This window comes from Passer domesticus, chromosome 11 (genome assembly GCF_036417665.1).
Source record: "Passer domesticus isolate bPasDom1 chromosome 11, bPasDom1.hap1, whole genome shotgun sequence".
NCBI classification, from domain to species: Eukaryota; Metazoa; Chordata; class Aves; order Passeriformes; family Passeridae; genus Passer; species Passer domesticus.
In genome coordinates this window covers 11,696,531-11,713,941 of record NC_087484.1, presented here as the reverse complement: position 1 = coordinate 11,713,941, position 17,411 = coordinate 11,696,531, and the positions used below count along the sequence as shown (strand labels likewise).

General features: G+C 38.1%; 1 protein-coding gene across 7 annotated transcripts in view; it reads right to left on the bottom strand.

Annotated features, from left to right (window-relative positions):
• OPA1 (OPA1 mitochondrial dynamin like GTPase) overlaps positions 1–17,411 on the bottom strand; it is a 60,995-nt gene that overhangs the window by 18,595 nt on the left and 24,989 nt on the right. For all 7 annotated transcript variants that reach the window (XM_064385694.1, XM_064385697.1, XM_064385699.1 and 4 more), the window contains 7 exons: positions 17,149–17,301; positions 16,409–16,517; positions 15,724–15,803; positions 14,754–14,894; positions 13,316–13,432; positions 11,955–12,048; positions 11,522–11,632 (listed from right to left, as the gene is read on the bottom strand). In XM_064385694.1, the coding sequence (XP_064241764.1) occupies positions 11,522–11,632; positions 11,955–12,048; positions 13,316–13,432; positions 14,754–14,894; positions 15,724–15,803; positions 16,409–16,517; positions 17,149–17,301 (805 nt within the window). The remainder of the gene's footprint in view (positions 1–11,521; positions 11,633–11,954; positions 12,049–13,315; positions 13,433–14,753; positions 14,895–15,723; positions 15,804–16,408; positions 16,518–17,148; positions 17,302–17,411) is intronic.

Genomic DNA, 17,411 nt, shown 5'->3' with positions numbered 1-17,411 from the left:
CTCTTTGGAGTTCAGCCTTTTGTACCACATTCCTTGATTTTCTAAGGGCCATGTGAAAGCTTTAGTTCTTGTTAAAATGGTATGAGATAGCACACTCCCAGGCACTCCAAATAATGCCTCAGAAAGCAGACTTCCCAGCCACAGTTACCTGCAGCAACACGCTTACTCATGCTTTGTGCAAACACTGCCATAATTCCCTGATCACTGCAAGGTCATGTCCTGCTGAATTTTAGAAAATCCTTTGAAACTACCTATCACATTTTTGCCAGTTTCCTCTTGTTCACATACTATATTTTCCTCTGGATAAGACTGAGAGGAAAGCTAAAGTTTTAAGGGGGAAGAAGGAAAAAAAAAGGCAAAACCACCCAGGATGCCCTTAAAGAGACAGAACATAATTTGTCAGCTGCAAAGACAGATTTATAAGTAGAGGGCCCCCTCTGTTCCTTTAAGGCTGCAAAACAGATGGGAAGTGAATGGACAGTCAAAGGGTCAAGAAAACACATGGGAGGTGCTGCTTGTATGCTGTATGTATGTTCCCAGCAAAAGAAAGAGGTCAAGATTGTAACTGCATGGCTGGGTGCTGGAAAGGTCTTTTCTTTAAGCTGTTACAAAGACAAACGCTGTTCTTCATCCTGCTGTCAAACTGCTATAAATATTGTTTGTCAAAAGAGTTTCAGCAGCTAAAAGTTTTTCTAAAAAAAAGCTGAGCAGGAGGATGAATCATGTGAATGATTCTTAAACAATTAGCTCATTAGTGTAATAAAAGCACTGCAGAATCCTGAAAAGTTTAAATGGAATTTATAATAGTTCATTTAGTAAATCCATGAATCATTAAGAATATACAGCCTTTAAAATGCAAGCTTGCAGAACGTAGCTGGCATGGTCATTAGTTACCAGGAGTTAGACTGAATGAAGATGCCAACTGATGCTACATGGTAGTACCTGTCCTTTAATGCTATACTTTTTATGTGTGTTGCAATCTATCAGGACCTTTGAATTTGTATCCAGTTTGATCTCCTTTTGCATGGCCATAACAGGAGAAAACATCAAGGAGCCTGTTTCTTACAAAGATACAGTTTTGTTTTCTCTGTTGTAGGCAAATCCATCTCTTAAACAGGAACAGATCATCTCCAAGTTGTATATTTAGCCTGATGTAGAAACATAATAAATTCAAGAAAAAAATTCTTAGACAGAAAAAACTCCAAGGCACAGCTGCCATCACTGAAGTTACTTTGTTGCAAGTATTACTATCATATGAATTATTAATCCCTTCATAGCACACCTGAACAAAGCTGTCAGCTGCCTGTATGAAACAGTACTACCTTTATTTCACACTAAAGATAAACAGGCAGCAGCAGAAGCAGCTTGTCTGAAAACACTTCAGCTGTTTTTGCAAGCTACTAAGCACTGCAACAATTATTTTAGCATTACTAACAATGATCTTCAGCCCCAGAAAAGGGAACTGTGTATTGTGCTGTGGAATTACTAGATTACCAATCAATGTCTTGATCTACAGCTGCTCCAGATTTATTGGTGAGAGAGCTGAGTTTAACAAAACAGTTTTGGCCACACATTTGCCCCCTCTTTGGTGGAACAGAAGAACAGAACAGAAGCTGGCTGAGCTTCTTGGAGCAATCCCTGGGGCTCCTCAGGCTGGTAAGCATGAAATCCTGTCTCTGACAGAGCATTTCAGAACTGAGCTACTGGGCTAAAGCAAAACTGACAATTATGTAGACTACTGACTTTATATAACAGACATTTCCATGAGCTATTCATGCTCATGGAAATCCTGCTTGTCTACAAAAGGAAACAAAATATTACCAAACTGTGATGTGAGGTCACAAACTATTTCTACACTGTCATTGAGGTTAGCCTAATGTACCAGTGATCATTACCCTGTATTAAGTTGCAAGTTTATAAGAGTCACAAGGTCTGCAATATCAAGGTAGGACTTGGGCATCTTTCAGTCATCTGTCTCCATCTCAGAAGTTTTAATTAAAACTACTTTAATAACTCAGTCTTTCAACAGAAATTAGCTGTGTTGCTTACGGGACAGCTGGAAAGAGCACAGTAGCAGAATGACAAGGCAACCTTAGAAAACAATCTCATACTCTGAATCAGACTTACAGATACAGGAAGATTGAACTTCCAAATCAAAACATGATGAATCAGAACATGGTGATGCTCATTATTTAGTGTGCAAATAGTGAAAAGCATAGAGGCAAATCAGAAATACTACCCAATGATTCATGCAGTGAACAAACTTTTCCTTATGCAGAAAGGGTATACCCAGCGATGAAGATAAACTACTTATGTAAAGGCTACTGTAACCCTAAGGCTATAAAACTGTAAAGACTTTAACATAGAAAACAACTGATATATTTTTGAGTGTTTCTCCACCCAAAAGAAAGCATACTCAGTAATTAGTTAGATAATGAAGTAACATGCCATCAGGACTATTTAAGTTAAAGTGTCTCTAGAATATGGCAGAAAATGAAATGGTGATTAATTTTTAGATTATAACGCTTAATAATCAGAAATTTAAGTCATCATATCTAAATGGTTCTATTATTTTTTCTTTGCTATCATTCCTACTGGCAAAGTGGAGTCTACTACAATTAACAATGTGCAACATACACGACACTGACCTCTCCAGTTTTTGGAAATGGCAATGTTACATTCCACAGCTCCATACTACTTTAGAACAAAAGCATATATTGGTCCATTTACAAGCTTGTAATTTATACCAATAATAAATCTCTTCATGATAAGTTAATCTCTCCATGATAAGTACTTAAATTTTGATTAATAAGTACCCTCACAAGGAACCAGTACTAAAGAGAAAATAGCTTCCAATTAGATGTTTTGATCCTTGCATCATTCAGAAAATTTTAGCAAAAAAATAAATTCAGCAGACAACACCACAATGACCCTCAAGTACAAGAGACATGGGTCTAGAGAAAGATTAATAGGCATTCAACGTGTCATTATTCATGTAGAAGTTTATCACTATTTTTCAATGTCAACTTTAAGTGATAGGCTTCTTTTAGTCATTGACAAATGTGGTGAACTTTGTAAGGATCCGTTTTAGGACCTGGACATCAGTGCCTAACTCTTCATCAATAACTAAGAAATCACAGCAGACAGGCTTTGGTCATCTGGGATTCTTAAGTTAAGTAAACCATCACTCCATCACAGGATGTCTGCAAGTGATGTATGTTCTCCCTTGAGGATTACTTCCCTCTGTGAGAAGATGCAGCTTTCTAAAGCACTTTCTGCCATGACACAAAGCAGGAACTACCTTATCTGCACTTTGACACACAGACCATCCTACACATTCTTCTGGTTTTAATTCATTAGTTTCATGCTGCTGCCCCAAAACTCAAGAGAAAAAAAAAAACCTGAATCTGAACATTTAACCAGTGTCTTTCACATCAAAGTACACTTGGCTTGGGTGAATTTCTTAAATTATCTACAGGGAATTAAAAACATGACAGTCATGCAAAAATAATTAATTTGCATCCTAACAGGAAGTTTGCAAGTCTACTGTGAGATATTGCTTGGGTTCAAACTTAGGGGAAATCAAAGACACGACCCTACAGGCTGATTCCAAGCACACTGTCCCCCAAGTTCCTGTGTCACAGTGCACCAGGACCTCTACAGAGCTCAAAGGGAGCACAGGAGTCATGCTGCCACCAGCACACTGGTGACACCAGCACAAGCCTGAACTCGTTAAGAAGCAGACAGCCCACACTTTGTGACTGATTGAGATTTGGGCAGAACGAATGTGCTCTAATGACAAGCAGCCCCTGATAAGACACAGGCCATACCAATGTCCTCAGGGAAGCTGCTGGCAGGGCACTCTGAAGACAGCAGCTGCCTGCACATGCTTAGCAGAAGTTGGAGATCTGTTTGGTGATTCCCAGAGGGAGATGGCTGCCACGCATCTCTCTGGGTAGAAGGCCACACCATCTTCCTGGTAACGTTCTGCTAGCCCAGGATGAGGTGAGTGCTCCTCACTGCTATGACCAGGTGAAAGGAGAATGAGATCAAAGCGAGACTGCTGACACCTCTGGAATTGTCTTACAACTACCAAGTAACCATATTTTTACTTAAATAGCTTATAAAACTCCAATATTTAGGCACTGTGGAAGAAATAAGAGCAGAAAATAACCCTAATTAATCAGATTCTAATAAAATTACTCCTCCATTTACATTTCCTAAGATGCTTTTCTCTTTCCTATACCTGTCTTTGGGCAGCAAGGGTGACATCTGGGCACTACCTTCAAATATCTTGAAAATGATACCTTTTTTCTGTATCTTGTAAACATTGAAAAACACACTGGTTCTGATTTAAGAACTACTAACCACTGCCTTTTGAGCTGTTTTGTCTGCCTCTAGTTTCTACAGGAAAATTACCTATGATCTGCTTATTTGAGAGATCTTTCCCCCTACAGCTGAGCTTTGCCCCTATGAAACACTGTGACCTTTTTAAAAAAAAATTAAAGCTCATAATAGAAGAGCAAATGGAAGCAAAGGCTTCAGAAAAGCCAAGTCAAAGCCTGATTTTAAGGAGCACATGCAATCAACAATGTCATGAAGGATAGAGGTCAAATCAAAACACGATTGGCAGTCATCTGAAGGAACTGCAATTTAATTAGGCTACAGTAATGACCACAGTATAGGATTATTTTCACACAACATTTTTGTTCTACAGCTAACAGCAATGAAAGAAAAAATGTAACCATGGAGCAAGTAATTATATGGAAAGTACTCTTCACAGACTTTATCCCCAACTTTGAATAAATGCATAACAAAAAAGGGGACTCACTTGGATTAAAACCAGTTTGTTAGACAGAACAGACACAACAGAACCCACTCAGCTTAGCCAAATCACAGGAACTTCATGTCCTGAGTCAGCAACTTGCATATGGAAGTGCCAACCTTAGCTAACTCCATTAAAATGGCAAGTTTATTATATGACTATATGATATTAAAACTTTCATGCTCCAAGTTGGCAAATTGCTTACATTCAACAAGAGAAGAAGTAAATAAAAAATTTAATGCTGTGACTGTAAAGCAATGACTTTAGATATAAAACTTGAAAGTATTTCACTGTAACTCTGGTTTGCTTGGTTTTTATACGTTTTAGTCTTTACAAGAAAATAATTAAGTTCTGCAAACTTAATTTCATAGCTTACAAACGTATGACAGAATTGAAACAAATGGCCCTAAGCTCTATTTTCTTCATGTGAGGGCTTACTCCTCAAATGTTTCAAAAACCTTTTGTGCAGAACAAAGTCTCAGCTAGCCCACGACACCTGTACAGGTGTCAGCATTACTGACAAATGAACTTGGAGGCTGATCCATTCACATTCATTCCTAGCAATTTCAGAATCAAGTTTCCACAGGCATTCCCACCTCCTGCCAATGACTCTCTCATGCACATGGTTTTACTTAGAATTTGGTGAAGAACTGGGTTTTCTTTTCCAGCTTGTGAGGACACAGGATATTGGATGAATAGCGTGCTGACCTAGGAAAGATGCTTTGTATGTATTATGTTTTGTTTACCCTGTGGCTTTGCAACATTCATAGTTTTGCTGTCCAAAAGGACTCAAAGGAGAAGAAATAAATGAAGATAGGACATATGTATCTCGTTTGGGTCTGTGAGATTTCAACTCTAGGAAAGTGAATGGCAAAGCTCCTGCAGCCTGCCTGAAGCTTGGATTCACCTGAAGCATTCAACATGTATGTGCACCATCTAGCAGGCTTTAGGTGCCACTGCAACAGGGAGAGATGACACTTAGCTTCAGGGTAAGACACTGGAAGATCCACTTCCTTTCTGAAATGATTAAAGGATTCAATTCCTAACAGTCTTTTCTTAACAAAGCTTACTAAACTAGTACTTTCCATACAGTTGCTAACCAGAAATGTGCAGGTGAGAAAAAAAAAAAAGACAGTCCTCTACAATCTTCATAAATCACATGTCATACAAACAAACCAGAAAACGTCGAGGGAGAGTGGAGAACAAGAGGGACGGGGACAGGCGAGCGCATCTTGCTGCCGGCGGCGGGAGGAGAGCCCCGGGAAGGGAGCCCCGGGAGGGGAGCCTCGGGAGGGGAGCCCCGGGAGGGGAGACCCGGGAGGAGCCCCGGAAAGGGAGCCTCGGGAAGGGAGCCCCGGGAAGGGAGCCCTGGGAGGGGAGCCTCGGGAGGAGAGCCCCGGGAGGGGAGCCCCGGGAGGGGAGCCCCGGGAAGGGAGCCCCGGGAGGGGAGCCCCGGGAGGAGCCCCGGGAAGGGAGCCCCGGGAAGGGAGCCCCGGGAAGGGAGCCCCGGGAAGGGAGCCCCGGGAGGAGAGTCCCGGGAGGAGCCCCGCGCTCCCTCCGCGGCCGCTCAGCGCCACCGCGCGCTCGGCACCGGCACCGCCGGGGCTCGCCCCAAGCGCTCCGGAGAGATCCTGCAAGCACCGAGCAACTTCTCCCATGTGTTTCAATGGGAACTCAACGTTTTCACAATTACCATGTTATAAACAGATTTATCCACGTGCTATCAGGTATTTCTGCTGAAATTACTAGTTTGTCATTTGTGTTAAAAATAAAACAGCAGAAAATGCATTAATCATGTTGAAATTCAAGTCTTTCACCCACGTATTATTTTTCTTTAAAAAAAGTATTGCCCAATACTGAAGGACATAATTAATACAGTTCTACGGAAGGTGTGACTTCAAATTTATAAACAACCAACCAAGCTGTAATTTAAAATACAAAGAACATTTAAAACCTTCAGTAACTTCAGAGGCAGCCTGCATGAATATTCAATATCATTCACTTTGGAAAGTTAAACACAATCACTGGAGAAAACAGTAGGAACTTGCAAATACTGCAAGTGTTCACTGATAAAATTAAAGGATATATATTGACTCATCCATTTTCAAAGGTACTGTAGAAATAAAGGGTAATTAATATCTAAAAAAAAAAAAGGCAAGTGGAAAAGATTTGTGTAGAGGTGCACACACTCGTGTGTAACAGCTGCAGGAATTTGAAGGGACTGACTTGCCACCATGAGATTTTCCCTCCAGCCCAAAGCAGTGCCTTAAAGCCTGCAACACAAACAGGGCAGTCTTGCCAAGAGGCTTTTCTGTGAAATTCTTCTTTCAAAATAGTAATGTTTACCATTGTACTTTTAGCTCCTTCTATCCCATTTTACTTCTTATGGAACATAGCATATTTAAGATACTGATATAGATAAGCAAATACTTAGTTGTGTGAAATACAATTTTCAAATCAAAGTAATTTGTCCGCCAGCAATGAGCACAATCAAGATGCAGGTGCCAGCTGGAAAGTAAATGTGATTCTTCCTATTGCTGGTAAAGCTATCCAAGTCAGGGCTGTTTTCCCCAAATGACAGACAACTTTGGTGAAGAACTTCAATAAAAATAATGCGCTAGAGTTGTGAGGGAGGTTGTGAACAACTGCATTAAAACAGGTTCATATCAACTGTTCAATAAGCCTACAGTACCCAGTTAGGCATGTAAGAGACAGATAGCAAATTACTCTTGTTTCTGAATCCTCATATTAAAAAAACCAATTAACATATCTCAACTGTACCTACTGTTTTAAAATGTGACAAGAAAGGGAAAATATCATGGCTGTTACTTTTCACACAAGAACTTAGGAGTTGAAGCAGATAGACCACTGCAGCATCGGCTCACTGTTCAGTAACTGGTGAAAGAGGAAATAGACCACAAGGAATTACTGTAAAAAGACCAGAATAAAACCCAGAAAGCACCATAACACAGGTGTATAGATCTATAATGTAGATACATTTCAAATATTTTGTGCAAGGTCTGCTCTTTCACCTCAAAAAGGGTTTAATGGAACTAAGGAAGAGGAGAAGAGTGGCAAGGCTGACTGAAACCAGGAAAAAATGTCCATGCAAAGAGCAGCTACACTGACTTTTCAAGTCAGAAAAAAGAACATCAAGTGCAGGTAGCATACTTGTCTGTGAAGTCATGAATGGCAAAAAAAATGAAAAGAAAAAGATTACTGAATGTTTTTCACAGTGCAAGGATTAAGGAGAACCAAATGAAACTGGCAGGTGGCTCAGAAACAAACAAAAGGAAGTACTTTTTCTCACAATGTGTAGTTGAACCCTGGAACTAATTGCCACAGGATGTTGCAGATGCCAAAGTTTACATGAGTTCAAAAAGCAATTAGAGAAATTCACAGGAGGAAAAAAAAAACCTCCATGAATGCCTATTAATCACAAAGATATTACCTCAGGATTAGGAAATCTTGGAACCACGGATTGTGGGCTGCTGTGAGAGCATAACAGGCAAGTACTACTGTATGCTTATGCTGTTCCCACGCCTGCTCACTGCCAGGGTCAGGACTCTGGGACACATCAACCACAGGTGTATCTTTCACTACAAGCATTCTTACAGAGTGATTGCATTTTAGGACATTTTTGGAGTCAATTTTCCCAGTTCAGCTATTCATATTCTCCTCTGCCCCTTTTTGCACCTCATGATCCTTTCTTCCCAAAGGACTCTAATTCTAGGGCTTCTTTATTTCCATAAACTTACTAACCATTTACTGGTACAAGTACCATGGCAATACTTATGTTAAGGAGTACATTTATGTTACATTTAAAGCATATTTTTGAAGAAAAAGCAACCTTCAGTATTAAAAAAAATTAACAATTTGTTTCAAAGATCTGTTTACACTCTTTAAAATACCTAGAATAAAACTTGAGATATGAACAGTAAGAAGCAGCAAGATTCAGGGCATAAATGTCAGATAAGGAATATTCTTGTATAGGATTAAAGTATCATTCAAGGCTGTAGAAAACAGACAACAAAACCTCCTCAGGTAAGTTTTGAGTCTTATGTGAGCTCTCATCATGAGACTCGGTCACCCACGTTAGTAGTAGCCATTAACCAGTATCCTGAATAAACAATAGAACACTTTCAGTGCTTCAGCATTAAAAGACTAATAAAACAGAAGTGACACAGTGTTCCCATATAACCAGCATCAAGAGGAGTCATCCCAACCTCAGGTATATAAATAATTTACATTTGCAAGTAGAGTTTCTAAGCAGGAAGTGAATCCCAGCCCCATATTTACAAATTTAGACTGGAAATTAGAAGTCTATTTGTAACCACCAGAAGAATGACATCCTGGAACATGTTTTCAGTGTCAATAGTGAGCCCCAACAAGTAACTGATTTGAAGACAGAGCTCAAGATATTCGAATCAGCTGGGTTATATAAACACAGCTGCATGGAATAGAGAGACTGGACTTCGTGACTCAGGAGATCACTTCCCTTCCTAATTAAAATACCAATACTTTATGAACGTGTGTCACAAGAGTCAGGATTCTCCTTTAGGAGAGTCCTGAACTTTATTAAGTGCTACTAGAATGAAATTACAGCTATCTGAGAGTTCAATGCTCTATGCTATAAAAATCTATCTCAGGGGTATAAAAAAACCCTCTGCACCATAGAAAAGCATTCTATTCAGCAAGGGAAATGCAAAGAAACCCCCTTTTCGAGTCATATTCCCATAAAAATCACTTAGCAATAAAAGCATGCAGAAAGAACACAGCTGATCTGAGTACAGAGCTAAGCAGTGGTAGTTTTAAAATCTTCCCACAGGTACAATAAAGCAGAACATGTCATCATGCATTGTTTTCTACTGAGCAACAATTATTTCTTTAGAATAATGTGTGGGGGATCTATGACCTCCCAAATTTAAAGGAATACAGTGCCGTGACATGTTTTTGCTACACAGTAATTTATGAAATGCAAACCATACACTTAAAGCATTTATACCAGTGCACTGACACCTCAGGTTATGAACACACACAGGCTGCTCCTACAGGTCTAGTCTTAGTTTACAAAATAATGACCTCAGCTGCCACTGCTTTGAAATGGGAGCCTATTACTGAGGCTGGGGAAAAGCAAAGTTGACAATACAAAAATTCTAAGTCAATTTCAGTGCAAAATAAAGACACGTTAATTTAAACATCATGGGCATGTTAGGGTCTTTTAATTTTGTTTTAAAACACAGAATCCTTGAGGGTAAATCAAAACTACCAAGGTTCACTCTATACCAGTGTTTGTGCAGGAAAAAAGACCAAAAAAATCAGCAACCAGCATCAAAGCAATAAAGCAAGCAGCACTGCTTGAAAAAGAGAACTTCCTCAATAAAAGTCTACATCCCACTATGTAGCTACCACTCGTTTTACCTCAACATATACAGAGAGGAGAAGAACCTCTTATGCTGTAAAACATGCTCTACCTACTCTAAAAGACTGTTTACCTAAAGGTTCATACAAGATTTCAAAAGCCACACAGGATGTCTGGAAAAAATTATGTACCTATCATGAAAATTATACAGTCATAGCACCTGTTTCAGAGATCAGTCAAGAAAACCTAGGCAATTTGCCCTAGATCACCAGAACTCCTATTCACAATTCCAAAATATTACATTTTCTGAAGGAAAACAAACACAATTCACTGGAATTTCAGTAACAATACTTCCAATAAGTATTTTCAGTGTAGCCAAACCAGCATTATTAATTGAGTTTATTTTAAGCAAAACATTTAGTTTTTATTACATTTTGGATGTAAAATATGAAAAATATTATTCATATTTAGGTAACCAACTGCTATAGCAGACTTCTCTGTCCTACTGAACCCTGGATATAAGAACTTTCTTAATTACTTTGTTAATTGAAAGAAAAGACATTGATCACAATATTCATTTATTCCAAATGAAATATACCAAGTCATATTTTAAGACAAAAATTAGTTTCTACATCAAACACAAAATAGAAATCTAAGAAGAATGGTAACCTGTGAACCATGTGAACATGCAGGTATTTGTGTAACTACAGGAACTTCATTTATCACTAGTTTTTTCTCTTTTCCCTTTTGCACAGCACTGTTTTTTCCCCTCCCAGACCAGGTGCACAGCTGGGGTTTAAGTGGAAGTGTCACAGAATGGCAGAATGCTGCCAAAAAAGCAATGGTATGTGTGGAAGACGAGGTCCATCAGCTAAAAGTCAGTCTAAACCCTACTGGGTGTGCAGGCAGACAACAGAAAACAACCTCAACCTGGACTGCCACCTTAAAAACTTTCACTGTTTAAAATCTTATTATATTAATCATAAAAGCCTAATGGTTTTTGAGCACGTTTTGAGCTACCCAGAGCATTAAACTACTGTAATCCCTCTGGAAGGGGAATCTCCCTTTAAATATTACTTTGTCTTAACTACAATTTTCAATAATTTTTTCAATACATTCATAAAAGTGAAGTTACATCTACTGCAAATTATATTATGACACTAATATCCATGTCCACCTTTGAATCAGTAGACGATATTTAGGAAAAAATCTGGGTGATATTAGATAAATGCCAGCACATGAACAACCCACATCACACTGAATATTCTCAAGGATAGTGGTAGCATTTGCTTAATTTCAAACTCATTCCAAAACACTGTAGAGTGGATACTTACTGAGATCTTCTGCAAGCTGGACTCTCTTGCCAGTTAGGAGCATCACCTTCTTTTCATTGTCTTCAGCAAAATCTTCAAGCACTTCCTTTACATTCTTCTCCAAGCGCCTTACTGGAAAAAAAAATAAAACAACAAAGCAACCAAAAAAAAGTGAGTGGCAACACTTTTGCAACTCCAGTGACCCAAGGACAGAATTTTGGGAAGGTCTGTTGGAGATACAATATATATTTTACCATACTTATTAGTCGGATAGGAAAAAAAGCAAACCTCTGTACACAGAAGCCCCTTCTTCGGGCCATTAAGAATAGAAATTCTTTGAGAAAGATTTTTAAATTTCAAAGGGTATTTCCCCTCTAAACAAAATTATTATTGTAGGACTTTTTTAGAAGGAGAAATTTTTTTTTTTCAAGCCCTTCCACTGAGTGAGGCTTACCTTCAGTGTTGGTGAGCTGCTGCCTCAGGGTATTTGCTGTAATGGCCAGCATTCGCTGTATTCGCCAGAAGAGGACGATGTCATTACATTCGAGCTGGAACGACAGAACTTGTGGTGTCAGACCCCTGATGTCCAGTGAACATCCTACACACACAAGAATCTCTTGACACCTTCAGCAGCAACTGTAGCCTCATGTATATATATCCAGACCTTGCACAAAAATCCCACAGAAGTACTGGTGTAGGTAACAAGGAAACATATGAAAAATACTTCACAAGAACCACATCAGCCTTATTTAATGCACTGCATCACCTTCATGTCTGCTATTTTCAACAGAAAGAGCTGTATCATGGGAAACCATGGGAAAACAATTTGCACACACTTTATGCAGGCTGGGGAATGTAACCTAATGCTCACTGGAACACCACTGCTGGTAGCAAACACACTGAGAGACAACAGCTGAGCTCCAGGCTGTGCCTCCCTGCATGACAAATGCTTCTGAAGACAGGGCTGGGCCAAGGGCTGTATTTGTTAACAACAGAAGAGACAGTTTCTACACCTGCAAGGACAGCAGGAGGGAGCATTAAGTTCACATTAGGGCACCTTAAAAAAGACAGGAACATGATTAGGAGTTTAAGTGTCATGAAGAGGTAGCTCTCCATATTGTGATCTCCTTCTCTCTTACCTCTTAGAGGCAAAGGTATTTCTAAAGTAACAAAAATTTCTACCTTCATGGCTCATTAAGAGAAAAAGTGAGGAGCTCTACCTTTCCAGCAATTTCTCTTTGATTTAAAATATAATGGTAAGAAAACAGTGTATTATTTGAGTGATTTGATGCATACTGTCATTTCTTGCACAAGCTTGGGTTCACAAAACTGGAAAAGTTATTTATAAAGACCTGTTTGGAAACGTCATAGCTGTTAATTTTTTCCCCCATTGATCACACATGGTTTGAAGCATTAACTATAAATACTTACTGACCACAGTTTTCCTATAAATCCATAGGGATATTTTCTAAATTTTTTTGTATAAGTGAAGTAAGTAACTATCAATGGGAAAGCAGGAGAAATGGCTATCAGAAACATATCAACAGCTGTACACTACTGGTTTTAACTGTGCATTTTCAATACACATCCATTAGAAACGGAAGTTTAGGTCATGGCTGATACCTAGTGGTCATTTTACATAATTACCACCAGGAGGGCATTTTATCTATTACAAGCCTCATGTAAAACGTATCTGAGATGACCAGCTATCTGGTCAGGCTAATTTGAAGTATTACTAGATTCTTTTTTCAACTGAAATAGAAATATTAAGGCAAAACACCAGTGCAGATGAAGAACATCTGTTCTTCAATTTACCTCTGAGTCCACAAAATGCCTCTGATAATAATAGAAGCCTCTTCGACATAGATTGCAGTGGCTCAAAGCAGACTTCAGGAAGTATCTTCTATAAATTTGGTGCCATGTGTCTTTAATCTAGGAAAAGAGTATTTAAATTTGACTAAATAAATGAATACATACAATCACTATCGTGCTTAGATTAATGACTGCATTTAATTTTAAAATGTACTCCAAATTCCACTGTTCCTATCATGTAACATACATCTAAATATTTCTCAGCAATTTGTCTACAACTGGGATATGATTAATGTGCTAGTTACACTTGGCAAACACTACAGATGACTTGTCAATTTAAAAACCTCCTTTTTCATGAACATAACTGAATGGTTAAAAATACTGTTTGTGGCCAAAACATGTTTAGATTATATTCTACAAAACATTCTTTACATTAACACTGAGAACATATTTTTGAGTTGTACCCATTAATTTACCAATTAAACCAGATTAAGGCTTAGATAAATATTTAATGGGTCTTACGTAAACAAACATTTATAACTTTTCTTGATTAGGCTTATTATGTTTCAATTCTTCAGAATTAAACATGTGTATCAAGATGCCTCTCTGGAAAACCCATAAAACATAATTAAGAAAATCAGTTGCTTAGCTAGAAAAAACCTCAGTTTGCACTCAGGCTCCTCATGCAGAGCATGTGGATCACTACTATGACCTTTACAAAAAATGCTAAGTGCTGAATAGGAAAGGAGCAGCAGATATTACAACTCTTCTTCCCTAGAAGAAGTGCACGTATTAATGGTGCAAAGGTAGCCAGTTATTGCAGAAAATAAATCACTGCTATAGAAAATCTACATCTATTACTTATTAATGTCTGAATTCTCATTTGTTTAAAATCTCACATTTAATTAGATAAGAGGTCTAATTACCCTTAGGGGCATTTCACTAAAATGAGATATGTAGTTTTCCAGAGCATTTCAGATGTACAATACAATCCCTTAGGACACTCTAAAAAATCCTGCCTTTTTCTAAGTATTTTTAAAAAAAGTCTCTCTCTTAATTGTACCAATGACCTGTAAACTTCACACACAACCACACTGAAAGCTTTAGGATACACAGTATGTTTTTACTGTAACTTGCTGGCAAAGGCCTTGATTACATCTGAGCAATAATTTCTAACAAGCTTTGTTACAACGTAGGCAAGAAAGTCTGCTCAGCAGATTCTGATCCCAGCCTAAAGGGACAGATTCCAAAGTGCTGCACAGCCTTTGTCTGCCAGCCAACAGAAGTGTGTGAATTGCGTGCAAGCAGCCACTTAGTGATTTGTTTGGCAACATCTGCATCACAAACTCAGTATCCAGATGAAGTCTTTTCTTTGGCATCTAGAAACATTCTAATGTTTACAGGGGGCTTCCATGTGTCTTGTTACAATTCTGCATCTCACCAGACAAGGATCCACTGCTACTCCTCTTGCTTCCAGATTCTTTCTGACAGTCGTTACTTCATCATTCGCCAGATAAGCTGGATGATCTTCATTGCACTTGATTAATTTCTCAAGTTCATTTTTTGTTTCATTACGAATATTCTAGGATAAGAATGATTAGCTGGAATTTATTATTAGCAACACAGAGATCATCAGCTCCTCCTCAATAAACACTCTATTTGCTTAATAAGCCAGGGCAGAAAAAACCTTTGACATTATTAACTATTACTTTTAAGTCACTTCAAAAGGAATTTAAGCAAAGATACATCAATGGATGTGTCCATTTGATAATTCACTGTAATTTTGATTTTTTCCCCTTTTTATTATACATGAAAATGCAGAACAAGAATAGAAGGGTGGGAAAAAAATCATAGGTGTTACCTCCCTTTCCCCTATGTGAATATCTGCTAGCAGGTTTCACATTCATATACCCCTTGTGACACTGATTAAAATTGTAATTTTTGACTATTAGCTAGCAGGAACTCTCCATGGGTTCATACCTTTAAGCTGCTGTTCATAAAAGTCAACTAATACAGGCTGAAGTCACTACCATGCTCCAATACCTGGCTGCATATAGCTGACTGTAAAACTCCTTTCTCTGAAACAATTACTTCCTACTCTACCCTTTTAAATTCTGCTTACTTCTTTAAAGTATGAATCAGTTTGAGAAACATCTAAGAAAAGTAATATAAAAAGCCTATCACCTCTGGGCATTGAACAAAAGGTGCAAATGAAATTCAAAGGAAATTTTCAAAAGCTATGAGCAAATGAGATGTTATGATGAATATGGCCAATCAGAAGATACAACTGTGACTACAATGCAAGTGATAATGTTATCACATACTAATTAAATCCAAATAGAGGATGACAGGAAACTGCATGCTAACAAAGGTAGTGACCTGTAAATTCTTTACAATTATTTTCTTTTTACCTGTTCTTTGGTGCGGCCTACCCAGTACAACCATCTTTTTTTCCAGTCTGGACCCACCATATCTTCAATAACAGATTCAGCTGAAAAAGGAGGCATGACATTAACTATCAAACAAAATATATGCAACCAGACAAATTTATGCTTTCAAAATTAAGTATGTGAACAAGAATGAACATTTTATGTTGAAGAACATAAAATACACCACACTGAGTTAAGTCAGGTGTATTTTACTACAAGCAATGGTTGATGTATTTTACTAAAATTTAAAAATTACTTCCAACCAATAGATACTTCAAGAAGCATACAAAAAACACAACAGCCCTCTACTGAGACCACCCTCCTGGTTCCAAATCATGCATTTAAAAATACTCAAATCTTAACGTGGCTGCAACTTGCATCAAAACTGATTATGGTAGAAACAGACCAACTATTTTCCCTGAATTTATCCTGTTCCCCTACATGTGCAATTAGACCATTTTTTGAGTCTATAGATCTCTACTGCTTCTCATTCAGTTGCCTCATTTTAAGAGCAGAGAGCTTTTTTCTATCAGTATCAGTACCACTGCAAGCAGTCACAACTGTGACAGCTGGGCTGATACAAAGGCTGCCCTTCAGTGAAGTGAGCTAGCCCAAGACTGGCTCAGATTAACAAGGGAAGAAGAGTGGAATACATGACACCACTCACTGTCTTTGAGCCGACTCTGGAGCGTCTCTTCCATGAAATGAATGGCTGCATCCCACTGCTGCTTGTCGGATATTGACCGATCTTCTAAAGCATTGTGCTGGATCACCCGCTGCAATGCACAAGGTCACTTTAGGACACAGCAAATCATGCATTCAGGATTTGGTTAATAACCCATTTCTAGCATCCTTTTCATTTTTTAATGTCTGCTAAAATAGATTCTATTGGGCCTGCATAAGTTATTCAAGAGGCACCTTTCAAAGCACCGCCAAAATTATTTTCGTGTGCTTCTGATTCTTTTCTACAGCCTGCATAACTAATGGAAAAAATAAAGCAAAATATATAAAATCCCTATAAAAAAGAATATAAATATATATATAATATATATATATATATATAGAATATATATATAAAAAAGAATTACAGAATCTTTAAAGATGGAAATGAAATGATGTTATTTCATAGGGCTACACTGAACTGAACAAATAAGCTGATGCCACAAAATTCTCACCAGGCTGCCCTTGTTATGGAGGATATTCATGAACCAATCAAAACAGTTTTATTAGATACTATTTAGGGCAGTAACTAATAAAAAGATAATAATGAAATGAGAAACACTGAATTAAAAAGGTGAGATGGACACAACAATAATAATTTTATGATTACAGCAAAACAATGCAAAAATACTGGTTATCCAACTCTAATAAAAACATTTCAAGGCAAAAAACCCCACTACACTATACCAGGCTATCCTCTGCTCTCTCATTCCATTTATGTCGCTTAATAGTTTCTTCTTTGACAGCTTGCTTCAGTTTATCAAAGATGTCATCGTGCTCTTTTCCTTTTTTTTCTGTCATGAAACGGGAAAATTCTTCTTGCAAAGTCTCCCATGCCACCTGGAAAATTAGCAAACAATTTCTCCTAAAGTGGACCATTACACAATGCACCAGCTGATAAAGGCACATTTACTACAATTCTTTCAAGTATGAAATTCTGGAGATTTTTC